Source organism: Halichoeres trimaculatus, unplaced genomic scaffold, assembly GCF_033239565.1.
Source record: "Halichoeres trimaculatus isolate MK-OKI-2021-1 unplaced genomic scaffold, fHalTri1.1 fHalTri1_scaffold_17, whole genome shotgun sequence".
Lineage (NCBI taxonomy): Eukaryota > Metazoa > Chordata > Actinopteri > Labriformes > Labridae > Halichoeres > Halichoeres trimaculatus.
Window position 1 is genome coordinate 29,897,941 of NW_027437195.1, and position 13,651 is coordinate 29,911,591.

Below are 13,651 nucleotides of genomic sequence, written 5' to 3' on the forward strand. Positions count from 1 at the left end.
GCCATCAGCTCTACCTTGGACAGGTCACTCATTAACCACCATCTAGGCCAAACAACATGATAAAGATTATATTCATTGACAGTGCAATTAAGCAGTACATGTAGGCTGTTATCAGCTGCAGCAACCATCAACTGCATAAGGTCAAAAATCAAGTTGGTAGAGGAGAGCTGGCGTTAGCTGGTCCATGTTGGGCCTGGCAGCAGCAGAACATTCAAAACTTGACAGCGCGATAACCTCACTAACGTTAGCCAGCTAGCATCGACAGCGATTACAAAGGATGTGATTTTTTTCCAAAAGCACAGAAAGTTAGAGGTTTCTTCTGAATACATAAAACATTTAAATGATACAAACATGCACACAATCCAGATTTTTCCCAATAGTGTGAAGTTTTTAACCAGAAAAGTGTATTTTAAGTCGCTGGCTAACGTCAGTGCTAATGCTATCGCGGGTTAGCTCAAGTTGAACATATAGCTTTAGCTCGTTAGCCGCCACCAGCGAGCTTTCATTCAAAATCAAACACCAGAAGCTGATTATAAAAGCAGTGAGTGGATCAAATCTGATTTAACGTATAAAATAACGTTACCTGGGCGGGCTTGGGCGATCACCCATCGTCCCAGATGTAAATACACGGGCAGTGCTAATGCTGCTACCGTAAGCTAGCGCTCAAAGACTGACAGACGGACTGGGTTGGGATTCACACACCGTCCCGAGTCCCGAGCCGAGCCCGACCGAGTGGCTGTTAGAGCCTCCAATTGTAGTACTTTACCTTGATCCTTTGCGCTTCGCAACGGAGACGGCGGCGAAGAGTTATCCTATGTTTGGAAATATACCGGGCTAACTGTTAGGCTACCTCCAGCTCGGTGCAAACAGCCTTCCAGAGCAGCGGCGGAACAGCAGGAAAATTTGGCCTGAAACAGCCAAACCCACGAGTACCTTTTCCTTCCAACGGAATAATCCTCAAACTCCCATTAATAACAAAATACGGCTGTATAAAACGATTAAGTTAACGCAATTACATTCCTGTTACTGATTCAATAGCTTGTCTTCCCCAGACCCCTGGATTTAGGATATTTCCTTAGCTCGTTTATGATTCGGGGCTGTTTCTTTTCACCCTATTGTCAACACTGCTGGGCTGAGACCATGGCACACATAACACAGACGCACCGCAGCGTGCTTGACGTGTTAAGATCTACGTAGGACGCTGATTGGCTGGCGGCAGGAACATCCTGTGATGTGATTGGACGGCTGTGACTGTCAATCACAGAAGAGGGAAATGAGGCTCTGAATCCGTTGGTTAGGTGGAGGAGAAGGGACAAGGAAAGAGATCGTATGTGTGTGTTCGTGTGTTACTGTGTGTGTGAGAGAGTGTGTGTGTGAGAGAGTGTGTGTGTGTGTGTGTGCGGAGTCTCCACCACACAGCGTGCTGGAATGAGGCTAAACCTGTCCGAGGCCCAGCCCTTCGCTCCAACACTTTAACCCGCACCGTGACGGTCGATCTGAGCCAGCTTCTCCGTGAATTTAATGTCTGTGTGCTGGCTCCAGCTCCGAGAAAACGCAGCGTGGAGGAGGAGAGGATATCTCTGCAAACCCGGGGATTAGAAAGAGTTACATAACTATAACATATAGGTCTGCCATGCGTAGAGCTAATGCTAAAGCACGGCCATGGGCGTTCTAACAGGGGGGGTGAAGGGTGGCCAACATGTGCCCTTCAGCTTTTTTTTAAACTGTAACTTTAAGTGAGTTAAGTCCTTATTTATTCCATTCATGGAGAGTAGTTTTTATTTATGTAGCATCACTCCAAAATTTCTCATTATATCAGATGTCTTTTGAGAAACTTCAACCAGAGATACGATATAATTTAATACGTTAAGTTTGAATATCCATCTCACTACTTGTTGTTGGTGTTGTTATTTGTCCTGCTCCATCCCCTCTTTCTGTGTCGGTCCATCTAGCAGGAGTTAGGGAAAGTTTGTTGTTGCCTCTTTAACTTCTAACTTGCTAAATGCTACCAAGTTTTCCACTTGTAGCAGGTTAAGATGAGATAGGACCAGTGTCTTATCTGAAATACGGCACAGGAGGATGTTAATGTTGAGCTGCATTTACACTTATTTAACACTTCTTTATTGCGAGGAATAACCCCTTGAGATAAGTTATCTTGTTTTCGAGGGGATCCTCAGATTCATAACGACATAAAGAGCAGAGTAGCGTAATACAAGATTGCAAAATTATATATACATATGAAAAAGTATATATATACATAAACAATAATAGAATAAAAAAAACAAAATAAAATAATAATAAACAAATAAATCTTAATAAACACAATAAGCAATACCCCATTAATATTTCTATTAACCAGACAGTAAAGACACCTTAAGTCATGCCGTAAGCTGACAGTGAGGGACAAAACTATCGTCTGCATTTTTCTGACATATCAGTTCAAAATGATATCATTTATCCTGGTGACCCAGGTCCATTCATTTTTAATACATGAAGTTTAATGAGTGTGTTTTGTTTTGGGGAAGTTTGAGATACTTCAACTTGTACCTGATTTTTCCTGCAAAGGTTTTTCAAAGTGTTTTGTCCTCTGAAGAAAATTTCCCCCTATAGTGAATTCTCAGGACACCTGCATGTAATAACCAAAGGACCCAGTGTTTTTACTGTTTTCTCTCATTTTAAAAGTTTTTAAATTTGATACAATAAATCTAAATCAGTCGACATTAAGTATTAACAGACTTTCCACAACAATATGAATCAGATTCAATCAGTGCAGAATCACAGAAACACTCACTGCCAATCATGCAATTCCACTCTTTGCCATTTGAGAGCGATAGCTGCTCTCAGAGAGATCCTGCTGTGCCAGGACGGCTCCTGTGTCTTTTCAGGATGTGGTGCACCAAAAACTGTTCACCAGATTTTAAACTGGAAAAAAACTCAAAACAGATAAATAAAACTTTATTTCACAAGGGAAATATCAGAGAAATACTCCTTCAGAATGTCGAAGAAATTAATCCTTACGTAGAAAAAATGTTTCCCAGTGTTTCCTCTGTTTACATGTGTCAGATAAAAACTCATCAACAGCTGATCCTAAAATTAAAGGGACTTAGTCTGCACACTAGCAGCTTTAAGCGTACCTACTACACATGATTTTATTTCACTCTCACATCTCACTGAGACATGATGAACAACCTGGAACTGAAACACAGAGTGAAACATGGATCCCACGTTTCCACTTTGCACCCGCAGGAAGCTGTGATCTCCTCCCTGTCACCTCGTTACCTTACATCCCTTTGTCAACCCTGTTCACGGGCTTCTCCTCCTAAAGCTGCACATTAAGATCCAACTATAGCCAGGATCAAACCCAGATAACAGGATCAGGTTTTAATACCAGGTGTGGATGCTACTGCACTCATGTTAGCTTTCTCACTGTGAGCTTTCAAAGTTTAAAAAGTTTGACTGAAGAGTTTAATCCCCCCTAGTGTAGTCACTATTCTCAAATGCATCTCTTTGACCGTTTTAAAACCTTTTTTTAATTTTTATTTATCAACTTACTTATCTTATTTTTCAACGTTTTACCCCCTTCTACTTTTTTGATGTTGAGGGTAAATGAGAGGGTGACTGTGTGTCTTCCTTTCCATTTGTAACTTCATTGCTGGGGTTTTTTTTTTCGGATGACAAGTGTTGGAGAAAAAAAAATGCCATTGCATTATTGATTTTTTTTTTCAATAAAAAGAACTTTAAAAGAAAAGAAAAAGACTTGATGTCGTGTTTTCAAAGGGAGCAATAAGTATGGGTCGGTGCTGGCCAGAGGTGACAAGTAACTAAGTAGGAATTTTACGTATTTATACTTTACTGGAGTAGTTATTTTTAGCCAACTTTTTACTTCTACTCTTTACATTTTCAGACAAATATCTGCACTTTTTACTCCCTGCGTTTTAAAAATAGTCTCGTTACTCCACTTTCATTTCAGCTTGGAAAAAGAAAAGATTCATTCATTGAGCATGAAGAAGACCCAGTGCCGCGCTCTGCCAGCACATAACAGGAAACAGCACCTTGTAAGTACTGTTATGTAAGGCTGTTATGGAAAAAAAGATAATAATTATTCAGAAAATCATCCACAGAAAACTAAAATTACTCACGCTTTGGTCTGGCTCTAAGTGGAAAATGAATTAACTTGCCTTACATGGGGCGCGGGTTGTCACCGATTCTGTTCATAACTTTTATGGACTGAATTTCTAGGCGCAGCCAGGGTGTCGAGGGGGTCCGGTTTGGTGACCTCAGGATTGGATCACTGCTTTTTGCAGATGATGTGGTCCTGTTGGCTTCATCAAGCCGGGACCTTCAACTCTCTCTGGAGCGGTTCGCAGCCGAGTGTGAAGTCCATGAGGGTGGAGTGCCCTCTCCGGGTCGGGGATGAGATCCTGCCCCAAGTGGAGGAGTTTAAGTATCTCGGGGTCTTGTTCACGAGTGAGGGAAGGATGGAGCGAGAGATCGGCAGGCGGATCGGTGCAGCGTCTGCAGTAATGCAGACTCTGCACAGGTCTGTCGTGGTGAAGAGGGAGCTGAGCCGGAAGGCAAAGCTCTCTGTTTACCGGTCGATCTTCGTTCCCACCCTCACCTATGGTCATGAGCTTTGGGTAGTGACCCAAAGAACAAGATCGCGGGTACAAGCGGCCGAAATGAGCTTCCTCTGTAGGGTGGCCGGGCTCTCCCTTAGAGATAGGGTGAGAAGCTCGGCTATCCGGGAGGAGCTCGGAGTAGAGCCGCTGCTCCTCTGCGTAGAGAGGAGCCAGATGAGGTGGCTCGGACATCTGATGAGGATGCCTCCCGGACGCCTCCCTGGTGAGGTGTTCAGGGCACGTCCCACCGGGAGTAGACCCCGGGGCAGACCCAGGACACGCTGGAGAGACTACATCTCTCGGCTGGCCTGGGATCCCCCCAGAAGAGCTGGACGAAGTGGCTAGGGAGAGGGAAGTCTAGGCTTCCCTGCTTAGGCTGCTGCCCCCGCGACCCGACCCCGGATAAGCGGTAGAAAATGGATGGATGGGGCGCTGGTGCTGCCAGTAGGTGGCAGAGCGCTCCCTAAAATAATCACAGGGGGAACACTGTGGGTGCTGTGATAGTGTCTAAATAAAATAATCAAACATTTTGGCAAACCCTGATCAGTTTAAATTAATCTAACCTTTGTGTTGAGTAAAGGTCGACAACAGCTGCTCCAAATTTTTCAACATTAACATTTTAACGAAAACAAAACTTTATAGTGTGCACTTTAAGCTCCTGTAGCGCGCCCAAAGCTTTTGTCCTCAGTGGTATTTTTCCCCTTGTATTACTTTACTTTTATACTTTAAGTAGTTTTGAAACCAGTATTTTCACACTTTTACTGAAGTAAAAAGCTCAAGCCTAAAAAGAGCATTTTATGGCAGATTTAGGGTCTGATCTGCATCCTTCAGTGATCAGGACCTGACCTGATTCAGGGATTCTTGTAACCAACTAATCGTCAAAACAACCTGAAGTGTGTTGAGACAGTTGGTCTATTTTATCAAAAAAATGTAAACATGTTTAATATTAATGATTCTTGTGGATGTGGATCAGGTTTTATGGGATTTATGTTCCAACTGAAAGTCTCTGAGCATCATAGCGTCAAACATGAAGTGATAAAACATGCTGCAAGAAAGTTTTGGCAGAACTGAGAGCATCATGAAAAATGGAGAGAAAGGACAAAGTCAGGAAACCCAGAGGATCTCAGAGTCCTGGAGGAGTCTGTGTTCATGTTTCAGTGTTTGGACGTTTCTTCACCGTCACCTCTCGCTGCCTTCCTCTCTCTCTGGTAGCCGTGTTTTTTGTGCGGCCTGGATTTGACTTTCAGAGCTGATTGGCTCTTCATTGACTCCTTCTTCCCCGACGTGAGCTCCTCTCCTCCTGGTTTCCACAGCAGGAGCTGAGCATCCTCCCCCCCTGTAACCAGAGCCTCCCCCGCTGCGTCCCACAGGAAGCAGCGCACGGTGGAGGCATGGCCGCCCTTCAGGCTCCTGAGCAGACGCAGCCCCCCGTCGTCACACTCCATCAGGTGGAGGTCCCCGCTGTTCTCTCCTCCGACCACCAGCAGCTTCTGCGCCTCCTCCAGCCACCGCCCTCCCACCAGGTAATCCACGCCTCCTCCCCTGGCGAGCAGAGCCAGGCCGCGGGCGTCAGGGGAGCTGAAGATGGTGAGCGGCTCCTCTGTGTCCAGCTGACCCAGGTCCCAGAGGTGCAGGCCCTCGTCGTGGCTCAGACACAGCAGCTGGGTGTAGTCCGGTCCAGACCAGCACACGGAGCCGGCGGAGGAGTCGCTGTTACAGGTGGCCAGCAGCGCCTCCTCCTCTGCCCCCCGGCTCAGGTCGAAAACATTCACCAGGCCATCCGTGGAGCCCGACGCCAGGCGGTCTTTGTCCCGAGGATGGAAGCAAACCTGTGTGATGTCATCACTGTGCGACTCAGAATAAACCCCCAGGAGCCCAGAACCGGGTTTCCTGACGTCCCAGAAGACCAGGAAGCTGTCCTCGTCGTTCACCTGCTCGGTGCCGGCGCACAGCAGCCCGTCGCTGCAGCTCAGGTCAACGCTGCAGAAACTGTGAGCCGGGTCACTCTGAAACACCTGGACCGCCGCCGTCCCCGGGCGGCGGACGTCCCACCCCCTGACCGTCCCATCAGCAGAGCCAGAGTACAGGACGTCAGAGGAGTGATGGGAGAAAACCACCCCACAGAGGGGTCTGCTGTGGCCCTGGTACTCTCCCAGCAGCCTCAGGGTGTCTTTGTCGTGGAGGTGGACGGTGCGGTTGGAGCAGGAGACGGCGAGCAGGCCGGCGGGCTGCAGCGCCACGTCCAGGAGGTAGGTGTGCTCCTCTGGCTGTGACCTCCGAGCGATGGAGAGACCTTTGAGCTTCTCCTCCAAACCCTCCATGACAGCTCAGCGGGGGTTAAACCAAACCTGGACATGGAAAAATAAAAACACACTTAAAGCTGCAGCTGAGAGGAAGTAAAATGTTTTACACAGCGAGGGGTGCTTAGAGATACTTTTAGAGTCATAACTCAAACTTTGTAAATTTTAACAGTGATTCTGGTTTCGGCAACTTTTTAATCTGTGCTAGATTTTGTTCAGACATATTTCAGCTACAGCCTCAAAATCAGTCGATGCAGTTTCTAATTCTTAGATTTTTTTCTGGTGATCTCTACAACACTTATCATTTCATCCTGTTCCTGTAATAGATGGTCCCCTCATGATTTGCACATGAATCTGTTTGCATACAAAGCTCTTATTAGGATGTTAAATCCCGATATTCCCTCTGACTCTCATCAAACCAGGCCTATGATCAGTTTAGTCCAAGAGTCCAAGATCTGCTGCGCCAAACTCTCCACAAAGTATTTTAAAATATGATCACACATCCTAAGTCGCACATTGTTAACCTGTGACTGCTCTGTTTTGACTTGTAAATGATGTGACTTTGTAAATGTGTCTACTTTTAAATGATTATCATTTTAGGATTTTATTTTAGTGCATTTATCTTTTCGTTTTTCTACAATAAAGAGAAATTATATTTATATAAAAAAAATATATATTAACAAGCAACCAGTAACTTATAAACTGCAAAGAAAAATGAAATAAAAGGAAGTGTTAATGTCTTATTTTTGTAAATATTGCATTACTGGACTGTATCACTGGAGCCATATTCACCTGACAGGTCCAGAAAAATGTCTTCATCTCAGATATAAAAAGACAAACTGGCGCCAAATTAATTTTAAAAATAAATTAATGAAATTTAAAATAATAATAATAATAAAAATGTAAGTCACGGTTACAAATGTTGAATGTGTATAAAATTGTTTGATACTATTTTTAACTCACCCAGTGTCAGAAATGTCCACACATGAAGGAAAAATCCGCCGTTATTCTGGAAAAATCTGTGACCGTTCAGGACAAAACATCCCCGAACACTTTAATGACGTCATCATCTGACTGAAAATGTGACTATCACGAAAAAAAGAAGCTAATTTCACGTCCTATGCTACTTGTAGAGTAGATTTTTAAAACAGAACACAAGCATGGAGAATGTAGAGTGCTCTGTGTCACAATATTTACAGCCGAGTAGGAACGTTGCTTCATTCGAACGTTCCGCTGTGGCTCGAAAAAAACTGTTCCGGTTTATTCAAAGGTTAAGTTGATTTAAAAATCGATTTATTGTCAGAACGGAGACGTAGTTAATTTAACTTTAATATTTCTAGTAGCTTGTTTCTCTAATACATCGGTGTCGCCTTTTTTTTTGGCCTCCATCGTCTCCCGTACTGTAGGTAGTTTCAAAGTTAAACCGTTCGGCTCATTTCGGAGATGTTCAAGCTTCATTTTATAACTCATTACTCCAGCGAATGTCTGTGATTTTATCGTAGTTTAACGTTTATTAATAGGATGTTTCTTCAAACAAGTCTAAATTTTGATATTAAAAGCCAAACCGGAGATGCTAAAGTAGCCTAGCTACACTCTACAGAAAGATCCACCATGAGTGAAAACTCACAGCGCCCTCATGTGGCAGTTTGTCTCCTATTTGATGGTTTTAGCTCATAAACTGTTAGACCTGAGAATCCCACTTTATATCTGACCTCAGGAACCTGCTCATAACAAACTCTGGTTTAAGATTCACACATTTCACCGTGTTTATATAAAAATTAGGTTTGTCCTCTTTACGTAACAACAGAATGTTGCCTCTCTTTCTTTTTAAAGCCGTACTAAATGATTTGTTGTCTTGTTTCAGCTCTTTGCTGACTCCTATAGTCACTGGCTCGAACCTTTGGTCCAAGGGTCAGATACTGTCTTAGGTCAAAGTGCTTTCAGGGTTTATATTCTCCAATATCCTGCTCTGAGCTGCAAGAACAGGGTTATGTCAGTAGTTTATCGATTGATATACTTCATACTCGTTTCAAGATTCAACTTTGTTGCCATGTCGAGGCTGTGGATTGAAATTTGTTTCAGTGGGTGTCACGTACCATCAAACCCTCACCCACACACTGCACCATAAAGATAATCCAACTAATAAATCCAGCAGTGATGCGAAAACAGTCCAATAAAATCAACCAGACAATAAAAACAATAAATAAAGGCAGGGGAAATATATACTGGGGCACCTGTGGTGAGGTTTAGGAGAAATAGAATTGTCTACAAACAAAAAGATGATAAATGAATGTGTAGTGTGCAGACTCAAGGTCCCAGACTCAAAATTAAATAAAGCTTAATAAAGTTTTTTTTTTGGTTTTTTTTTTACAAATCTTCAACCATTTATTTATTTATTTATTTTTCAAATTAATTAATTAATTTATTTATTTTTCCAATTTATCTATTTATTTATTTTTCTAATTAATTAATTAATTAATTAATTTTTCCAATTTATTTATTTATTTTTCTAATTAATTAATTAATTAATTTTTCTAATTAATTCATTTATTTATTTATTTACATATTTATTCTTTTTGTGCCTTTTCATTTTTTTCACATTTATTTTTTTCATTGCTTTTGTATTTTACATGTAGTGTTATTTGTCTCATATTAAATGCTATGTATTTTATTTTATTTTATTTTTATTTTTTTATTGTAATCAACAGGGTGTGTTTTTAAAATGTTTGACAAATAAAGTTGGATTGGTTTGGATTTAAATCTACCAGACACACTGAGCTTCATGCCCCAAACACAACATTTCTACGAGGATGGTGTCTTTTTAAGGTGTTAGGTCCAAGTTGAAGCACTAGAGGAGAATCCAGGTGGAGTCTTCATTACCCGAGTCAAACTGAGAAACTGTGATGAACAACGCAGCAGGCGTGAAGGTGGATGAGTTACAGGGGCCTTAAACAAGCAATTCAGGCCTCATTTTGTCTTTAAATAACTTGAAATAAGACGTTTTTCTGAATTGCTCAGGTGAATGTGGCTTATATTACATCTGAAAAGACATTTTCTACTGAAAATAAGACAAAAACACCTGATCAGATTCCATTTTTTTCAGTGTGAGGTGTGGAGTGGCTCTCAGAGGTCAGCAGGAGAGTAAATAAATGAACGAGTAACGGATCAAAATCTATGAGAACATTTAAACTGTGAGTCCTCAGACCTCCAGCAGGGGGCAGCAGCAGCTTTCAGTTGTTGGAGGATTAAAAACTGTTGGGATTGAAGCTTTTCATTTGACCCAAATCTGAGGTGGCAGAGCTCAGTGACAGAAACAAATTAAACAAAGTGACCGTGGTTCCTGTCAGCTGGAGCAGGAGAACATCCTGACACGAAAAAAGGTTTTACTGAAATCTGAAAAAAAAGGAGCAGCACATCTCAATCTGAAGCTAAGAAAGACAGTCTGCACCTTTAAACGAGTGTTTTACTTCTTATTTTGAAGATTTTAGTCTTTTTTGTGTTGTTCATTCTGATGTAAAAATGACACCGGACCAGTAAGATGTAGATTTTTACATTTTACATTCAGTTATTGCAGGAGTGTTTTAATCCTTAAAGTTTGAAAACTCAAACAGGTGGACAAAAGTTTGCCTTGACCTCAGCAGCAGGTGGTTGTGACTCATGGTCATAAAACATTGACAGAAGCTTGACCGCTGTCCCACGTGTGTTCCCTCCTGCTGGCTCGCCACATAAGCTAAAAAAGCAAGAAGAAGAAGAAGAAGAAGAAGAAGAGGAGAAGAGGAGAAGGAGGAGGAGGAGGAAAGCACAAAGAGAAATGTGTTTCATGTCAAGGCCTGCAGCTGCAGCGTGTCTGGCAGAGTGACGTGGAAAACCGTTTATTCTGTGACACCACATCAGCATCTGCACGAAGAGCCGCTCTGCAGGGGCCGGACTGAAAACACAGAGACGACCACGACTTTAAAAACCTCTCACGGTCTCATTCAAACACGATTAACCACAAAGAACGTCACACGTGAGAGGACGCTCACCAGGTTGTGTTTGGCCCAAAAAAGACGCTCTGAGTTTTTCCACAGTGTTTCTGTGGACGTCTGAGATAATCGTCTGGTTGGCTGCAGCTGCAATTTGGTCACAGATGGTCCAGAGGTCTGTCAGTTCTCCCATCGGCCTCAAAGGAAACTCAAACCAGCGTGGAGAGCTACCCAGATCATTCTCTCCACGTCTGGATTCAGGACAAACCACATCTGCTGGTTAGCACGGCTGTTTGAGGGTTCAAACCCCGACTGGAGAGCCGCTTTCTCCCAAGATGCTACAGAGAACTTTATAAGGTAAAACTGACAGGTTATTCAGGAGTGAGGGCCTCAAACACCAAGGTCTCCACATGGCTGACCAATCAGAGAGAAGGGACCTTAAAGAGAAAGCATCAACGTGAGAAGGAAAGATTTTTGAGCTGTAAATCACGTTAAAATACTACGGGGTCTCCAGAGGGACAGATTGAAGACCAAAAAGAGCATAACACCCTCATTTTCATTGCTAAGCGCTGCTTGAGTGGCAGCTTGTTGTTTTTTTAGTTACTTGGAGTCTGTCGTTACTTTTTATGCTTCATTTGTCGGCCGCTGGATGCATTTGCAGTGGTGTTTTTACTGCGTGTGTCTGGAGATCCTGTGTGTAACCATGGTTGCATTGTCCCCATACAAGATTTCAGCTGTTAGCAGCCTGTAGCATGTTGATGCTAACCAGTGCTAGGCCCAATGTTCCCTAAAAGTGTAAAATATATACTTCCTTGTATTGCTGCTGTGACTGTGAAGTTCCCTACAGCAAATAAAGTAGAGGGGATAGACCAATTATCAGCCAGGCCGATTATTGACACACCCATATTTATCATTTTGAAGCAGATTGGCTTTGGCCTTTTTTTTAATCCTGCGGTCGATAAGAAATTAAATTTCAGACTCTGTTTTCTTGGCTCCAATGCAGCTGCACCTCTCTGACTGCAGTTGCTGCTCTGTCTCTAGCATCGTCCCACCCATAGCACCATCTGATTGGTGGCACACAGAGACATTTTTAGGAAAACTTGACTTATTGTAGAAAACTTTAGGGAGCTATTTTTTTAAAGGTTTCATTTAACTTTATAAGACAGCTGCTGAGTCTGGGAGGTGTTAAATAAACATATGCTAAAAGGTTTAAACAAAGTTAAGTGTTGAAGTTTGTATTATCCCAAATTTTGACGCCAATATTTCAACTTTCACAGCAAATGAATATCGACCCCAGATATCGATGATCAGCTTCCTTGACTACTGATAATCAGCATCGGCCCGGAAATATTAGTCTGTCTCAAGTACATTCGATACAACCTGGTAAAAAGTCATTCAGGAGCCACAAAATCTACTTTATCTTCACAATAGGGACGAAAAAAAGTTTCTAAAATTAAAAAAATAAATATAAAAATTAAACATTTTTTTGTGTGTACAAAATTAAACATGTAATGCCTTGTTTTTTTATTTAAAAAAAATGCAATTAAAAAAAAAAGAAACTGTACTGTAAATTTCATAAATTGACATTTTTTTCAAAGTTGTTAAATTTTTAAAATTTGCACTTTTCATGGAAAAAAATGTAAAAACATGCAAATAAAAAAAAGTCTTATTTTTTTTTCTAAATTAAAAAAAATACAAACAAAAAAAAATGCTTAATTTTTCAAAAATATGGAATCTAATTTATTTAAAAAAAAATTGCAGAAATTCAAACAATTTTGAAATTTGCAAAAATGTCAAAAATTGGCAAAATTTTTAAGAAATCATAATTTTTTTCTAAATTTGTAAAAAATTCAAAAAAAAATTTAAAATTAATTTAAAAAAAATTTAAAGTTCAGAAAAATCTGCAAAACTCTCAAGAAAATATGAAATCTTAATACAAGAGGTGGTGCATATTTTTTTCCACAAAATGTTAACACATGGTTTTATTTAGCATTAATGTTTTTAATAATCAATTCCCTCTTTATGAAAGATGAAATATTATATTTCAATATATTAGCTCTATTTTTTACTTTTCTAATCTTTAAGTTGTTTTTTTCTTTACATCAGCAGATATTTGGAAAAAAACCTGAAACATTTCATCTTAACTTTTATTTCAGTTAATTTCACACAATCTTACAGAAAAAAATCCTCATTTTGAATCAAATCAGACAAAAACAATCTGCATGAAGACACAAAAATACTGAGAAACTGCATCGAACGTGGTCTGAGGCTCCCATCAGGGGACGACTGAACGACCCAAACGGGTCTGACTGTCGTTTCTGAACATGAGGGTTTAAATCCTGAACGACAGATTTTCAAAGTGAAGCTGAGTGAAATGAAGATTGAAACTAATCCAACAGGAACTTTAACCACACACAGACACGAACCGATGCTCGACTCTGACTCATCTACTCATTTTCTCATGCAAGCAGCGAGCGAATCTGGAGCGAGCGATGGAAGGTGGAAATTAAACAGTGACCACATGCTGCGAGCGTGTGTGAAGGCAGTAATGAGCAAGCAGCAGTGTTTGGAGCTAGAAGCTTAAAACAAAAATAACCAACTTTCCAGTCCGCCTCTCTGCGAGGAAACAACAAAACAAAGTGCAAAAGGCAACAAACAAACAAACAAAGGGGACAAAATGCAGACCACAGGTTTCACGTGGAGCTTCAGGTCCTTTCCTGAAGATCGACGAAGGCACTGAGGGGACGTGGAGCAGCTGAGCGAGCTA

General features: G+C 41.5%; 1 protein-coding gene across 1 annotated transcript; it reads right to left on the reverse strand.

The window, feature by feature from the left end:
- Positions 1-2,406: 2,406 nt before the first annotated feature.
- wdr89 (WD repeat domain 89) lies at positions 2,407-8,273 on the reverse strand. The gene is made up of 2 exons (XM_074691289.1): positions 7,883-8,273; positions 2,407-6,967 (listed from the first exon to the last, which is right to left on the reverse strand). The coding sequence occupies exon 2, from the start codon at positions 6,938-6,940 to the stop codon at positions 5,774-5,776; it is 1,167 nt and encodes a 388-aa protein (XP_074547390.1). The 5' UTR covers positions 6,941-6,967; positions 7,883-8,273; the 3' UTR covers positions 2,407-5,773.
- Between the last annotated feature and the right edge of the window lie 5,378 nt (positions 8,274-13,651).